The 15689-nt window shown below is 35.6% G+C and overlaps 2 protein-coding genes across 5 annotated transcripts in view; one reads left to right on the top strand and one right to left on the bottom strand.

The window, feature by feature from the left end:
• The window catches only part of boca (LDLR chaperone boca), a 77938-nt gene extending 73683 nt beyond the window's left edge, over positions 1–4255 (top strand). For all 4 annotated transcript variants that reach the window (XM_089093821.1, XM_089093820.1, XM_089093819.1 and 1 more), the window contains exons 5-6: positions 2184–2325; positions 4141–4255. In XM_089093821.1, coding sequence (XP_088949947.1) covers positions 2184–2325; positions 4141–4200 — 202 coding nt within the window. In that variant the 3' untranslated portion in view covers positions 4201–4255. The remainder of the gene's footprint in view (positions 1–2183; positions 2326–4140) is intronic.
• Positions 4195–15689, bottom strand: part of mRpL51 (mitochondrial ribosomal protein L51) — a 31367-nt gene continuing 19872 nt past the window's right edge. The window contains exon 2 of the mRNA XM_089093823.1: positions 4195–4641. Coding sequence (XP_088949949.1) covers positions 4241–4641 — 401 coding nt within the window. The 3' untranslated portion in view covers positions 4195–4240. The remainder of the gene's footprint in view (positions 4642–15689) is intronic.

The following is a 15689-nucleotide window of genomic DNA, read 5'->3' as shown; positions in this document are numbered from 1 at the left end:
CATTTTTTTATGAAAAGTACCGAAAAGGCACCCTTGGGGGGAGGGATGGCAATTGAATTGCCTGAGGTGTAATGAAGAAGGAGAGTTAGCCTGTAGCCTCAGGACAGGGTGATCTGGAAAGCAACAGTCTCGTTGGCTTAACGCCGCATCGAGTTAAAAGATAGTCCTTTTTCTTAATCCAATTTAAATGTCCTTAGAATGAACTTTTTAAATATCTTAGATGAATCTTCTAATGAAACTCGACTTGAATTGAAAATCAAGTGTTTTGCAGGCATCAAGATATGGCTAATTGTAGAAAAAGCCAAGACCACAGTTTATATAATTATCCAGTATGATCTTTCCCTATCTCACCCATTATAAAAACCCGGACCAAGGTGCGAGTGCTCCAGAGAACGTTTTTGCAGATAGAAACATAGGCGGCATCAGATCTTTTCACGGGTAGACAAGTCAGACTGTGATCTAACCGGAAACAAGTGGAAACCCGCTATTACGAATAATGTACTTTGTTGGAAACAATCGGAAACAGACTAACCCGCTAATGCAGAAAGAAGTGGGAGGAGCTTTTTGTTCGCACCGAGAACGAAGACCAGAAATGATCTGCGATAAGCTTACTGGATAATTATATGAACTGTGGCCAAGACAGATAGCAAGAGTGATTGAAAGGCAAATCTGGGATAGCCTTTGGATATAGTAATATGTAAAGAAATGCATGTATAGTAATACATACATATACATAAAGAGTAATATATACATATTGTAATAGCTGTTTAATATCTTCATTATGATTTGTTTCTTGTTTACTAAGAGATCGAAAGAGTTTTCTTGGGGTGGTCCTTTTAGAAACGTTAGTTTACGTATTCCATTTACACTGAATTTGGATCCAATCTCAAGGCTTATTTAGACATGGGCGCACGCAAGTCTCATCCTTGAGGGGATGGGGTGGATAATGGAAAATAATTGGATCATTGTTGAATGTGTAGTCTCTAAGAGGGTTTCTGAAAGGGTTTGCTTTAACCCAAATAAAAATTTATGTTGCTTAGTGGGGTGGGCTGGTGGCTGCAACGATTTATGCTATTATATAAATTATGTTCGAAGATCCGAGACTTTTTTTTTTAATCTTTGTTCTAATTAACTTTGACTTTATTTGGGCATAATTTTAAGGTTTTAATTATCCGTGAAAGCGTTTGCGACTAAACGAAGGTAATTTATGCGTCTCTAACTGACGAAACTATTGTTAAGAGACTATAATTGTAAGCCCGGTACCCAGTATCAGTCTTCCAATTGGTCAGTTTTTTATACCATTTATACATTGGGTAAAGAATTTGCACCCTCTATATGCATATTTCAGTCTCTTCAAAATTTTTCTCAAAATCATCCTCTTCTTTTACAGAATTATTATTATTATTATTATTATTATTATACTGATATCAATTCTTTTAAAAAATATAATAATAACTTTTCTGAAATATAATAATTCGAAAAATGTAATAATTCTCCGAAAATAATTATAATTTATTTTCGACCAACTAACATTGTAAAAAAGTGGGGTAAAAAAAAAGAAAGGAAAAGACATACAAAACAATATCAAATATAAAAAAAAGAATGCAAGTCAGAATCGCACGAGAGGATGAAAAGGACATAATAAAAATAATAATTTATTTCCGACCCACTAATACGGTGGTAATTTAAAGTTTTGATTATCTGTGAAAGCGTTTGCGACTAAACGAAGATAATTTAGGCGTCTGTAAATGACGCAACCATTGTTAAGAGACTATAATTGTAAGTCCGGTTCCCAGTATCTGTCTTCCAATTGGTCAGTTTTCTATAGCATCAATACATTGGGTAAAGAATTTGCACCCTCTATATGCATATTTCAGTCTCTTCAAAAATTTTCTCAAGATCGTCGTCTTCTTTTACAGAATGAGGTTTAATATAGAATTATTATTGAATTATTACTATACTGATTATTGTTATTATAATTGTAGTTATTTATATAGAATAAGAAATAAAATAGGAATTGCAGTAGATCAGGCACTCACGTCAAGACCTCAGGTCTCCGTCGTTCAGGATCTTTGCAGGTTACTATGTTGGCAAGGTTTCCCTCGTCGAAAATAAATTGTCTTGGAAGGGCCTACTGCAGATGCAAGGTAAATTTATATTAATACCGTCTTTGATAATTTAAGGTTTATGGTGGATGACAATCGAGCAATATTCATGTTCAAAGATGGGTCATTGGCATGGGACGCGAAGGACTACTTAGTTGAACAAGAAAGATGCGAGGTTGTTTCCATTGAAAATAAACAATATTATGGAAAAGGTGCAAAGGTATTGACAATATTTACAGTTTTCTTGTTTTCCAATCAAACACGTTATAGAAACTAGGATGTAAATGTCAGTACAATTACACTGAGAAATCCTTGACAATTTAGTTACCCCCCCCCCTCGTGGAAAATTGTACACGCACTTTATTGTAAGGTGTGGTATTTATTAACACTAAAAGCCTTTATGGGCCATTGTTAATACAGAAATTCACAACGCTATAAAATATGAAAACAAAAACCCTTGAATCCAAATTGAATAAACAAATCAAAAAATATATTATCCATACCCACAAACATTTCTAGCTTCTTGATCCCTATGAAACTTCCGTCACCTAGCATAACTCAACCTGCTCCTCGCTGTTGAACCACCCCAGAATAATTCACTACCTCAATTCGTTTAATTCCTTACAAAAACCAAAAAAATGCATTAAATCATCCTTCCCGTTCTTCACCATGGGCGAAAATAAGGACTCGCCTTCGACCTCACCCTTCACAAAAGTTTCTCTTATCACCAAAGTGGTGAAAAGTGGTTTCTTCTTACCGATATTTTCCACTTTAATTCCGCCTTGCCTTTTGATAACCAATTATCAAGAACCAAAACAATATTGATATCCAATGAGACCTTAAGTAAGAACGGACGAGCTATTCATTTGGGCTTCGTTAGTCAAAGCGTGTGCAGTGAAAATGTATAAGGTCCACAGATTAGAATTCTTTTAGGTAGTTTTGCATCAGGCTGTATAAAGCTAGTGAAACATACCAGCAGTAATAAATGAAAAAAATGATAAATAGAGAACAACATTAAAACATCTGTAGTGATTAGGCACGCAACGTTGTCTAATCATATTTTTATTTTCGCGAATACCTTTTTTATTTTTAAAAGGTTATAATAAAAAAGGTCATAATATATTGCGTATAATGCGTTCTGCCCACAAAGAAAAATCACATAAGATTACCCAGTAGAGTTTTATTTTGTCTATGTAGTGTTTCAAATGTCTAAAAGCAAACACAGTAGTCTACCTGAGCTCTGCCCAATGATAGATAAACTATCTATCAACATGTGAATTGAATCATTTTTATACAATTCTGAAAAAGTTATGCCAGGTTTACCTGTCACAGAGACTATCAGCTCTTGGCTTTACTCTAATTAGCTATGGCTCTCAAGTTTTTCATCACTTCCACCAAGTAGATTTTAATTCTATAAAGAGTAAGTAGCATAAAATTTGCAACTGAGGATAAACGAACCTTAACGCATGAAGGTTCTCGAAGAGTGAAAAATTAGACAATTTACAATTTACCCTAAGATAACCGAAAATATTTTGGCCATCGATACCGAATAATTTGTTTTAGAAGCTAGCTTGACCAACTCAAAACTGCAATACAGTCAAACACATCGCATATTATAGTCTACGTAATTAATATATTTTTTAGCTTATTTGTCTGAGTTATTTATTTCATAAAATTAAGTTATTTGACCTCTTCAGCTGTCTAAAATACATAGCCTACACTGTAAATAAAACTGTAAGAAATTGTATTGCGAAATTAATTTGTTGCATGGAAAACGTTATATAGCATCTTTAACAAGGGTAAACCAACAGAGACTTATAGAAAATACACAAATTAAACCAATTGGTACGAAAGAATAAATTTAAAGGATCTAATATTAGGTTTAAAACCTGTTTCACAGGGAATACATTTTCATTTTGAATGGCCAGGCTATTATGTTTTCTAATCCATAGTTATGATGTGCTAACCTTGGCTGTATGAAGAACTGATTAACAGACATTCCTAATTTTCAACTACTTATCTTTTTTTATTCCAGGTTGAAGTGAATAAAGAAGTCCCTGGAAATAGTCATAAGCATTCAAAGTCAGAGTTATAGCATAAAAATTTATTATACAATCCTTTTTATACATAAAAAATTATTGACCTTTCCATCCAACATCTTGTTTTTGATAGTTATTGATAAACCTGTATAAATAACTTATTCGCTTTTGCATCTTCTCCCACTTTGTTGGATAGTGAGCTGAATATCCAGACAATCCATAGACAACTCTTTTCCGAATTAAGGTCTGGTATTCTCGATTGTCTTTAAGGCCTCTTAGCCAGTAAGGAACGCCATACATTATATCAATGGGTCTTAAATTTCCACTGCCCAAGATATCTATATAATCATTCTGACCGAATACGGCTCGTTTTTGCGACCACCGGTCTTTCGGCTTGAAGTCAGGCAGATTCTTCACAGGTCCTCCATCTTTCAAACGGGGTAACAGTCCCTCTTGTAGAAGCTTCTCTTCATAACCAAAATCACGTGGTGGCCTATCTAGAATAAGAATAGGGATTTCGATATAAAACGTAAGCTATACCTTCAACAGACGAAAAATGTGTGTTTTGTTTAAGAAATGAAAGACACCCATTACAACAACAAAAATATGGAAACACAAATCAGCACTGTCAACCCTCAAAGTCACATCTGACATTTCCAAACTTCTGAAATATCTTCTAAAAACTATTTGCTGGGCAGCAATCAAAGGGAGGTTCTATAAGACAAAATGGGTTCAGTCACACTTCGATCCTCCTGATCTACATTACCCTTGAATACCAAATTCCGATTTTTCGGGCTGCTTTCTCAAATTTTGATTTGATATCTCTTGTATTTTAATTGAGAAATATTATGAAAAGTACGAAAAGTGACATATGAGTATTCTTATATACGAAATTACGTTTTTCGCTCAGCAATGATTTCCAATTTTGTCATGACGCATCAAATTTTTCTGATATTCTAATATGTTTTGTCTAGACAAAGTGGAATTTTCTTCCAATACGGATTGATAGACCTTGATCTTGAGCTAACATTGATTTTCAGAAATAAAATTCTTTACATGACTTTTTCTATTTTGAGGTTTTAATTCTGCGAATTCATCCCATTGAGAGAAATTCAGCAAACGGTTTCTGGCACTTGCCTCAAAAGTGTGAACATGTCAAATATGGTCTTTAAGCAGAACAGCAATGATATACAAGTAAATAAACTGGAAATCCTTGAGATAATATGGCCGTTTTTTCACTCATCAATGTGCTAAGATCCTACATCTTTGGTCGTTTTTGTGCAAACGTCTTTCATCATTCTCCTCTGATCAGCGGTCTGAGAACAATGATTAGTAGATCATCAAAGTTCTCTCATCATTGTTCTATATGGCAAAACAGTGGCGGTCTTCACACTTTTTACTAACATCATTGAGCTGTAAGATCTTAGAAGAAAGATGAGTTAAAAAACGATAATCTTAGCAGAAAGATGTAAGATCTTAGTGCTAAAAAACAGGCCTAATATGCTAGTTAGTTCAAGATTGCCATGTAAGAACAAAGGTAGTTTTTTTTAGGCAGGACTTTGCCGTCAGTTTTCGAACAAACTAATGCTTCTGCTGATGAACTTTAGAGGTTTGGTGAGAAATGTTGGCAATAATAAAGATTATGAAAGAGGTATAGTATATACTGCAAAAGGGTTTCTAGAGGAATATAACATTTGAAGCTTCTTCAAGCGTAAAAAGGTTGAGAAACACTGCTTTAGGGGGACACCAGAAGATTATAATTGGAAAATTGCCGCACAAAATCTGCTGACAGTAAAACTATTACCCACAGCCTCTCAGACACTAGACAGAACCCTGTCACTGAGCCATAATGGTATGTTCAGAGAAAATTACCCCTGGCAAAGCTGTTCTTCATCAAACTAATATAAACTCCACAAAACAAATTTCTGAAAACTTTTTTTGTATAAATCTTGTGTTCATTAAAGATCAGATTATATTCTTCAAGGAAGGGAGGGAGTCATTAGATTGCTGTTGCTTTGGACCAAAACTTGAAGACTGCTTATTGAAAATTTTTGGCCAGATGGGGTCACATTTGATCATAATTTAGATTGGCTAGCAAGAAAAGATATAGGTAAATTGATGTTCAGATTGGAAACTTAACTAGAAAATGCTGAATTATCATTTTGAAAATTTTGGATGACACACAATCAGAACTGTGTATTCTAGACGGATTCTTGTGTCCAAAACGACAGAAATATTTTGATTTTTTTTTATGAGTTAAGAACTGAGGTTTTGGGAAACAAATTAAAATGATTTACAAGAAACTCATATCTTGCAATTATCTTTTTACTATGTTTGGTAACTGTCAGGAAAAACTGAGAAAAGCTGTCAGAACATTGTGTTTGGATTAATTTATTCTTTAATAGTAATTTCTGGTCGTTTTGAGTTCGAATTTTAACAGGTATTTGTATCTGCTGAGCGTAAGTTTAAAATGGCCTTTACGTAAATATTGTCAAAGACCGCGCTGACTTTCCATATTAGACAGACACTACTTAAAAACGAGAGAGAAATATTTTCAAAGACAGAGCAATCTAAATTTTTGAATATTTTAGCCTTCAGTCCAAGGGCCGTCTTCAAACCAACATTCAAGAACATATGTATATAAAATCGCCTTAAAGACACAAATGGTAGATTAATTGACCCTTTACATGCACCTGATGCATTTAATAATTATTTTTCTAATGTTCCTCATACTGACTCCCGCTCCTCCTCACAGACTGTATTCCCTTGCTTCAATTTTAGATCCATGTTTTTCTGCCCAACTGATCGCAATGAGGTACTTCAAATCATCGGTTCTCTCCCTAATAGTTTTACTCCTGACTGTCTTGGATTAATTAATAAGCTCCTGAAGACCATATCTCCTTTTGTTTACGAGCCCATCAAGCATATTGCCAACCTATCTTTACCCACGGAGTTTTCCCTGATTTACTAAAGTCAGCCATTGTTATTCCAGTTCTTAAAAATGGCGATCCAACTGAGATAGGTAATTATCGTCCAATCTCAATTCTTCCTGTTATATCCAAAGTGCTCGAGAGAATCATCTTCAGACGTCTGTCTCCCTTTCTGTTTGACAGTCAGCACTCCGTATCCTTGATTTCTCCTCACCAATATGGCTTTAGGCCGAACTTCTCAACTTCTCATGCTCTAATTGACGCCACACAGTTCATACTCTCACAACTCGACCTGAAAAAAACTGTATTGGTCTTATTTTTGTATTTTTCTAAGGCCTTTGACATGGTCGATCATAGTATTTTAATAAGTAAATTAAATAGTTACGGTATTCGTGGTGTTCCCCTCTCTTGGTTTGATTCTTATCTATCTGTAAGGGTACAGAGTGTGAGCCAGGATAGAGTATCCTCAGCCCTTACCTGTTCGGAGGGGTGTCCCGCAAGGCTCCGTTCTAGGCCCTATTTCTCCTATATATCAATGATCTTGTTATAGACCTGGGCCCTTCAGTGTATCCTGTATTATTTGCTGATGACAGCAACTTCTTTATCACTGGCACCAATCTACCATTGGCAATAACCTCTGCCCAAGTACTTCTGAACAGAGTCCAGGCGTGGTGCCTTACAAATAACATGACCATTAATAGCAAAAAAAGTCAAATAGTATTATTCAGAACCCCCTACAACAAAGACGTTATTAAACCTGCTCTTGGTCTCAGGTACTCCTCCGACATCCTCCCACAAGTGGAGGTTGCCAAGTTTCTTGGTGTATTTATTGACTAATGCTTGTCATTCTCTAATCGTATTTCTTACATAACAGCAATAATTTTGAGACAAGTAGCTATGATTAACCGTGTAAATCATTTTCTTCCTCCTGACATCCTAGTTACCCTCTATTATTCCTTTATTTTTCCTTACCTTTCTTATTGCGAATCAGTTTGGGGAATTACAAAACGGTCCTTCACTAAAAAACTCAAATTTGCCCAAAACCGCGCCATTAAATCAGTTTTTCGGCTTCCCCGTCTATATCCAACTCGTGATTTGTATTCAGATTTTGGCATAGCTCCACTTGATCAAATCATACAAAAACTAAACTTATCGCTTGCTTACTCTGCTTTCCACAATAATCTTCCACCTCAACTACTAACCTATTATAATATCAATAATTCGAAAGCCCACTGTCTCCGTTCATCCAATAGAGCCTTTAAAATTCCTAAATGCGTCTCAAGTGCTGCCCAGCAATCTCCCATTTACAAATCTATTATTCAATGGAACAAAATTTCCCCCCTCCAGTGTTGAACTAGCCACAAGTTTCTACAAGTTGTATAAAAATGTAACAAAACTTGAGAATATACTTTAATCTTTCCATTTTTAACAAATTTGCTCTACTTACCAATCTTATTTTTTTCTATTTTTTTTTCAGTGTTACTTTAATTATTTTTATTTTTTTTGGTACTTAACAAGTTATCTTCTAGGATCTTTATTTTTATTGATGTTTGTGTTATGTTTTTATTCGAATAAAATTGAATTGAATAAACAACTTACATTAAAATACGAAGTTTAAAACTAAAAATGCTTTTAAAAACTTTTGAAACAGCCCCAGTATCCTTACTTCAACGAAGTTCAACCAGGACTGATAAATAAGTATTTGATAAATCCTTCTTTGGCTGGTAACTGGGGTTTTATCTTTACCGGAGTTGAAAAAATTTATTATCTAAAAATTATTACTGAAGACTAAATACAGATTATTTTTTGTGCAAATATTTTTCATTTTTATTGAGATTCCTGGGACTTACGGAAGACTGATTATAGTGAAGAGATTTTCTGGAGCCTCACGTTGCGAAATATCGTTGATTTTACGAAAATGTCTTTTTAGTCAATGGTTAATCGTATTATTGACAAAAGAAACTGATTATTCGTTGACAGAAAGAATTTATGTGATAAAATTTATTTCTGCTTTTATATGTAACTTGGAATAAATGTTCAGTGCACGATCAATAAGAGAAGTTACAACTGCTCTTTTAACTTGTGGGGGGGGGTGATTTGAATTAAAATGAAGATATCTATTGTTTTGTGTTGGTTTTCTATAAATAGTGAAGTCAAAATTATTAGTATTACGGATAATTAGCACATCTAAAAAGGGTAGTTCATTTTCAAATTCAATTTCTAGGGTAAACTGCAAATTTCTATCATAAGTATTAAGATGATCTAGGAAACCCCGAAGTTCAATTTCCCCATAATTCCAAAGTGAAATTACGTCATCCATGTAACGACCCCATGATAAAACCCCAGTTACTCGCCAAAGAGGGGTTTATCAAATACCATGCGATTGTGGCAATTACTACGTTGGCAGAACTCATCAGAATCTAGAAAAACGGATACAACAGCATAAAGAAGACATAGACAAAGCGTTAATTGCTAATAGGTCCAAGAACTCCTTTGATTCTGCTTTAGCTAGCCATATATTTGATAATCCCAGCCACACAATACTTTTTGAAAAATCTTCTCTCATTAGTAGTGATTTGGGGATAAAACAGGTGGTCCGGGAATCAATCGAAATTAGGCTCAAAATAAATAAGAATGTTTCCTTAAATAGGGACTTAGGAGAATATTCACTGAATTTTTTATGCTCAAATCTAATTAAAAATGATCTAACAAAATATTTTATCAAACCAATTGACAATAGTATTGAACCCGTTACAAAAAGGCCTTTAAGACTAGCTGCTAAAAAAGCAAGATTAGCTTTGAAAACTTGCAGTTAATAATTTCATTTTATTTCGTTTGAATGACTTCATCCTCTCTCTCATCATTTTATTTATCAGTCCTGGTTGAACTTCGTTGAAGTAAGGATACTGGGGCTGTTTTAAAAGTTGTTTATATATATATTTTTTCTTCAATGTTGTGCTGAAGACGGCCCTTGGACATAGGGCCGAAATATTCACCGATTTAAATTGCTCTGTCTTGAAAAAATTTCCCTATTGTTTTTAAGTTGTGTTTGTTTGATGGCCTTTACTTTTCTTTGAAAAACTTATTTTTCGGAAATTTTTTTTTTTAAATAAATTTTTGTTCGTTTTTGATTGCAAAAAGTTTCAAGTTTTTAAAAATTCCTTATTTCAAAATCAAAATTAAAAAAAAAAAAAAATCTAATCTTCATCAAAGTATCAAAATTGGTATCAAAGTAACAATATCAAAATGATTAAAAATTTCCCCCTTTGAAGTTTATACGGTGACCCCTTCTATATGAAGTGCGTCTGGAAAAAAAAAAAATGGAGTGTGGGCGGGGAGGCTAGCTGCCCTCCGATCACTTTTTACTCTTAAAAAGTGAATTACAACTTTCAGTTTCCAATCAAATGAGCCCTCTATGAAGTTTATACGAGCATCCCTTACATAACAACCATATATGCCCCCAGGGCATAACTTACAACGCCTACTTTCAGGCCTTGGGGGGGCTGTGTCGACACTGGAGATTTTTGTTATCTGAACTTTGAACTATTTTTAACAAAATATCTATCTAAAAAATTCTAGCTTACGCATTTAGGGGGTGGATGGGGGAGGGACTAGCTGCCCTCAAATCTCTTTTGACTTTTAAAAAGTGAACGAGAACTTTCAGTATCTAATCAAATGAACCCTCACCGAAGTTTATACAAGCATCCCTTCCATAAGAACGATATATGCCCCCAGAGCATTACTTACAACGCCTGCTTCAGGCCATGGGGGGTTGCGTCGACCTCGGAGTTTTTCTTATATGACTTTTGGATTATTTTGAATAAAACGGCTATTTTAAAGATTTTACCGAATAGGCTTGGGGAAAAAACGTTATGTGTGAGGGGGAGGGGCTAGTTTCCCTCTGATATCTTTTGACTCTTAAAAAGTGAAGTAGAACTTTCAATTTCTAATCAAATGAGCCCTCTCTGAAGTTTATAGGAGCATCTTTTTCATAAAAACCATACACGCCCCCAGGACAACACTTACAACGCCTACCCCCTGGGCCCCGGGGGGTTGTGTTGACACGGGAGTTTTGTTATCTAATTTTTGAACAATTTTTAAAAAACTGGATATCTCAAAATTTGTAGCAGATGGGTTTGGGAAAAAGGGCATGGGGGAGGCTAGTTGTCCTTAGATCTATTTAGTCTTAAAAAGTGAACTAGAACTTTCAATTTCCAATCAAATGCGCCCTCTATGAAGTTTATACGAGCATCCCTTTCATAAGAACCATACATGCCCTTAGGGCATAACTTAGAACGCCTTCTCCTGGGCCCTTGGGGTTGTATTGACACCGGAGTTTTTCTTATCCGAACTTTTAACTTTTTTTTTTTTTTTAACAAAATGTCTATCTCAAAATTTTCATCAGATGGATTTGGCAAAAGAAGGCATGGGGGGGGGGGGCTAGTTGCCCTCGGATCTCTTTTGACTATTAAAAAGTGAACTCAAACTTTCAATTTCCAATCAAATGAGCCCTCTTTGAATTTTATACGAGTATCCCTTTCATTAAAATCATATATGCCCCAGGGCACAGCTTACAACACCTGCCCCTGGGCCCTGGGGGCTGTGTTGACACCTGAGTTTTTGTTATCTGACTTTTGAACAGTTTTTAACTTAATGGTTATCTCGAAATTTTTATCGGATACATTTGGAGAAAAAGGGGCATGGGGGAGGCTAGTTGCGCTCCAATCTCTTTTGACTCTCAAAAACTGTAGAACTTTCAATTTCCAATCAAATTAGCCCTCTCTGAAGTTTTTAGTAGCATCCCTTCCTAATAACCATATATTACCCAAGGACATAACTTACAACGCCTGACTTCGGGCCCTGGGGGACTGTGTCGAACACGGAGTTTTCGTTATATGGTCTTTGAACTATTTTTAAAAAAGTGGTCATCTCAAAGTTCTGATCAGATAGGTTTGAGAAAAAAGGGCGTGGAGGGGGGGGGGGTTAGGTGCCCTCCAATCTCTTTTGACTCTTAAAAAGTGAACTAGAAATTTCAATTTCCAATCAAATGAGCCCTCTTTGAAGTTTATACGAGCATCGCTTCTGTAAGGACCATATATGCCCCCAGGGCATAACTTACAACGCCTGCCCCCGGGGGGTGTGTGTCGCCACCGGAGTTTTTGTTATATGATCTTTGAACTGTTTTTTAACAAAATAGCTATTTCAAAATGTATATCGGATGCATTTGGGGAAAAAGGGCGTGGGGGGGGGGGGCTGGTTACCCTCCGATATCTTTTGACGCATAAAAAGTGAACCAGAGCTTTCAATTTCCAATCAAATGAACCCTCTCTGAAGTTTATACGAGCATTCCTTCCACAAGAACCATATATGCCACCAGGGTATAACTTATAACCCCTACCCTGAAGACCTTGGGGGGGGGAAGTGTCATGCTCAAAGATATAATTTCCATAACTTTCAACTACGTTGAACAAAATGGCTATTTCAAAATTTTGATTGGATGTGTTTGGGGAAATGCCAGCCATGGAAGGTGTGGTAGTTTGCCTTCCAATTACTTTCGACTATAAAAAAGGTCACTAGTCATTTAAATTTCCAATCGAATGAGCCCTTTGAAGAGTCTACGACAACGCTTTCTATAAAAACCTTATATGCCCCCAGGGCATAACTTACAACCCGGGCCCTGAGGGCTGTGGGGGGTTTGCCATCCTCAAAGACCTAATTTCCAGAATTTTCAACCATGTTGAACAAAATGGCTATCTCAAAATTTTGATTGGATGTGTTTGGGGAAAAGGTGGGCGTTAGAGGGGGGTTAGTTGCCCTCCAATCACTTTGACTATTAAAAAAGGCACAAGCCCTTTGAATTTCCAGTCGAATGGGCCCTTTTTTAAGTTTCTATGACAAAGCTTTCTATAAAAATCTTATATGCCCTCAGGGCATAACTTACAACCCTTGCCCTGAGGGCTGTCGGGGAGTGTTCTCCTCAAAAACATAATTTCTTCAGGAAACTAACTACTTAGAACAAAATGGCTTTCTAAAAATTTTGATTGGATGTGTTTGAGGAAATGGTGGGCATGGAAGGGGTGTTTGTTGCCTTCCAATCATTTTTGACCCCCTAATAAGGGCACTAGAAATCTCGATTTCCAATCGAATGAGCCCCCTTTGAAGTTTTTACGACGATCCCTTCCATATGAAGTGCCTCTGGAAAAAAATAATAAATAAATAAAACGTCAGAGCTGTATAGCCTTTACTATAGGCAACGCTATAGCGTTGCCTCTGATCAATGGAAACTAAATTTAGCCAGATTTTAGGATTTTTCTAACAGGCTCAATGTGATAAACAAGATAATGGAAAGCTGAAGTGGATCTGAGGTCCCCGATTGCCCAAGATCAGTAAGAGGTTTGTTTTGTTTTTGTTTTTTACCATTCTGCCAGGAATTTTTCATCTAGTTTCTGAACAGAGGAGTGGGGAAAATACAACACACACCTTCAAAATCAGGATTTCTCTCTGTTAGTTATAAGAGGCTTATAAAACCCACTTTCCATGTTTGTGGAAATTGTCAATTCTTGGAATTTATTTTTGAAAGGGACAGACAAAAGTTTTGAAAGAAAGTCACTGAAAGCAATAATAAGGGGAAATAGGATATCTAGAGGGCAGACACTAGTTCTTCTTGGTTTTCCAATTCTTTTTTTATTTTCAAAGGAGGAATTAAAAGGAAAAAAAGGGGAATGGTATTGGCCAATAATTGAAAAGATAACATTTGAAGGTCATGGAAGCAAGGAGCCAGTTAAGGTTATTGAGGGTAACTTCAGGTGGGTCAGAGAGGCTGAAATTAAGCTGTTTGAAATTGCTGAAAGCTGTTCAAAATTTTGAAATTAAGCTGTTTTTTACTGCAGAATATCAGTTTTTATTCAACGATCCTTCAACCTTGTTTTTGTGGTAGGAATGAGTAGACGTACTAATTTCCTTTTTTGGTATTTTCCTTAATTTATTAGCTTCATCCAGCTTTCCATTTCTGAATGGCTTTAATTTATCCCTAATCAGTGTTTTGTGGGTTAATTATCATAGAATTTTATCGTTAGAGCACTTTTTGAATCTTTTTCTTGGAAGGAGATTGAATATCATCATTTAGCTTTTCATCAAAAGTAGCAACTTTTTTATCAAGATTTTATCAAATCTTAATATCAGATTAATCTTCAGCATTCAGCAACATACCAAGAGAGAAAAGCCCAGAGTTGCAAGGAGGGTTGTAGGAGCTAAAGGTGGTTGACAAAGAATGCTTTAAGTTTGAAAAGGGAGACACAAGAAGGTATAGATGACAACCCCACCGAACAGCGGCTAAGTTGAGGTGGGACTATAAAAACTATTCAAATCAGTTAGAATAATGTCAATACATGTGTTTCCACCCATAGCAGGTATTTACACTATATGCTAAACACTGAGACAATTAGATTGAATCCATTTATATTAAAAGGACAGGGAGGTAGTTAGACTCAGCCAGTGGATTTCATCAAAATCAGATAAACTAGGGACTGGAATAATGTTGGTGTAAAAGTTACTCTTAGTAAAGAAAAAAACATGATGCCACCATTTTTTTTTTTCAAGTAGGTGAATCTGGGGGACAGAACTTAATAAACTGAGATTAACCTGGAAAATGGGAAACCTAAGGTTAATGGACTGAGCCTGCGTAGCTGTGTTGGCCTCAGGTCGGCTTGGTGCTGCAGTGAGTTGTTAGCAGTAGTAGTAGTATTTCTATAACAGCTATAGTAGCTATTTGGTTTAATTCGAACAACACCCCAAGTTGGGTTAGCTTATCGGAAATTAGATTTTTAGCACCAGTAACTAAATTTAGGAAATTTAAAACGATTTGAGAAGAGTGACTGTTAAGGCGTTTGAGTAATTCTTGGAAAGGGCTTAAATCCAGAACTATTTTAGCTATTTCATAGCTAAAATACTTTAATTCGAACAACACCCCAAGTTGGGTTAGCTTATCGGAAATAAGATTTTTAGCACTAGTAACTAAATTTAAGAAATTTAAAACGATTTGAGAAGAGTACCTGTTAAGGCGTTTGAGTAATTCTTGGAAAGGGCTTAAATCCAGAACTATTTTCGCTATTTCATAGCTAAAATAGTTTAATTCGAACAACACCCCAAGTTGGGTTAGCTTATCGGAAATTAGATTTTTAGCACTAGTAACTAAATTTAGGAAATTTAAAACGATTTGAGAAGAGTACCTGTTAAGGCGTTTGAGTAATTCTTGGAAAGGGCTTAAATCCAGAACTATTTTCGCTATTTCATAGCTAAAATAGTTTAATTCGAACAACACCCCAAGTTGGGTTAGCTTATCGGAAATTAGATTTTTAGCACCAGTAACTAAATTTAGGAAATTTAAAACGATTTGAGAAGAGTGACTGTTAAGGCGTTTGAGTAATTCTTGGAAAGGGCTTAAATCCAGAACTATTTTAGCTATTTCATAGCTAAAATAGTTTAATTCGAGCAACACCCCAAATTGGGTTAGCTTATCGAAATTTAGATTTTTAGCACCTGTAACTAAATTTAGGAAATTTAAAACGATTTGAGAAGAGTAACTGTTAAGGCGTTTGAGTAATTCTTGGAAAGGG

Source organism: Artemia sp. Qi Xiang Cuo, chromosome 9 (genome assembly GCF_049724085.1).
Source record: "Artemia sp. Qi Xiang Cuo chromosome 9, ASM4972408v1, whole genome shotgun sequence".
Lineage (NCBI taxonomy): Eukaryota > Metazoa > Arthropoda > Branchiopoda > Anostraca > Artemiidae > Artemia > Artemia sp. Qi Xiang Cuo.
This window is presented reverse-complemented; position numbering and strand designations above follow the sequence as displayed.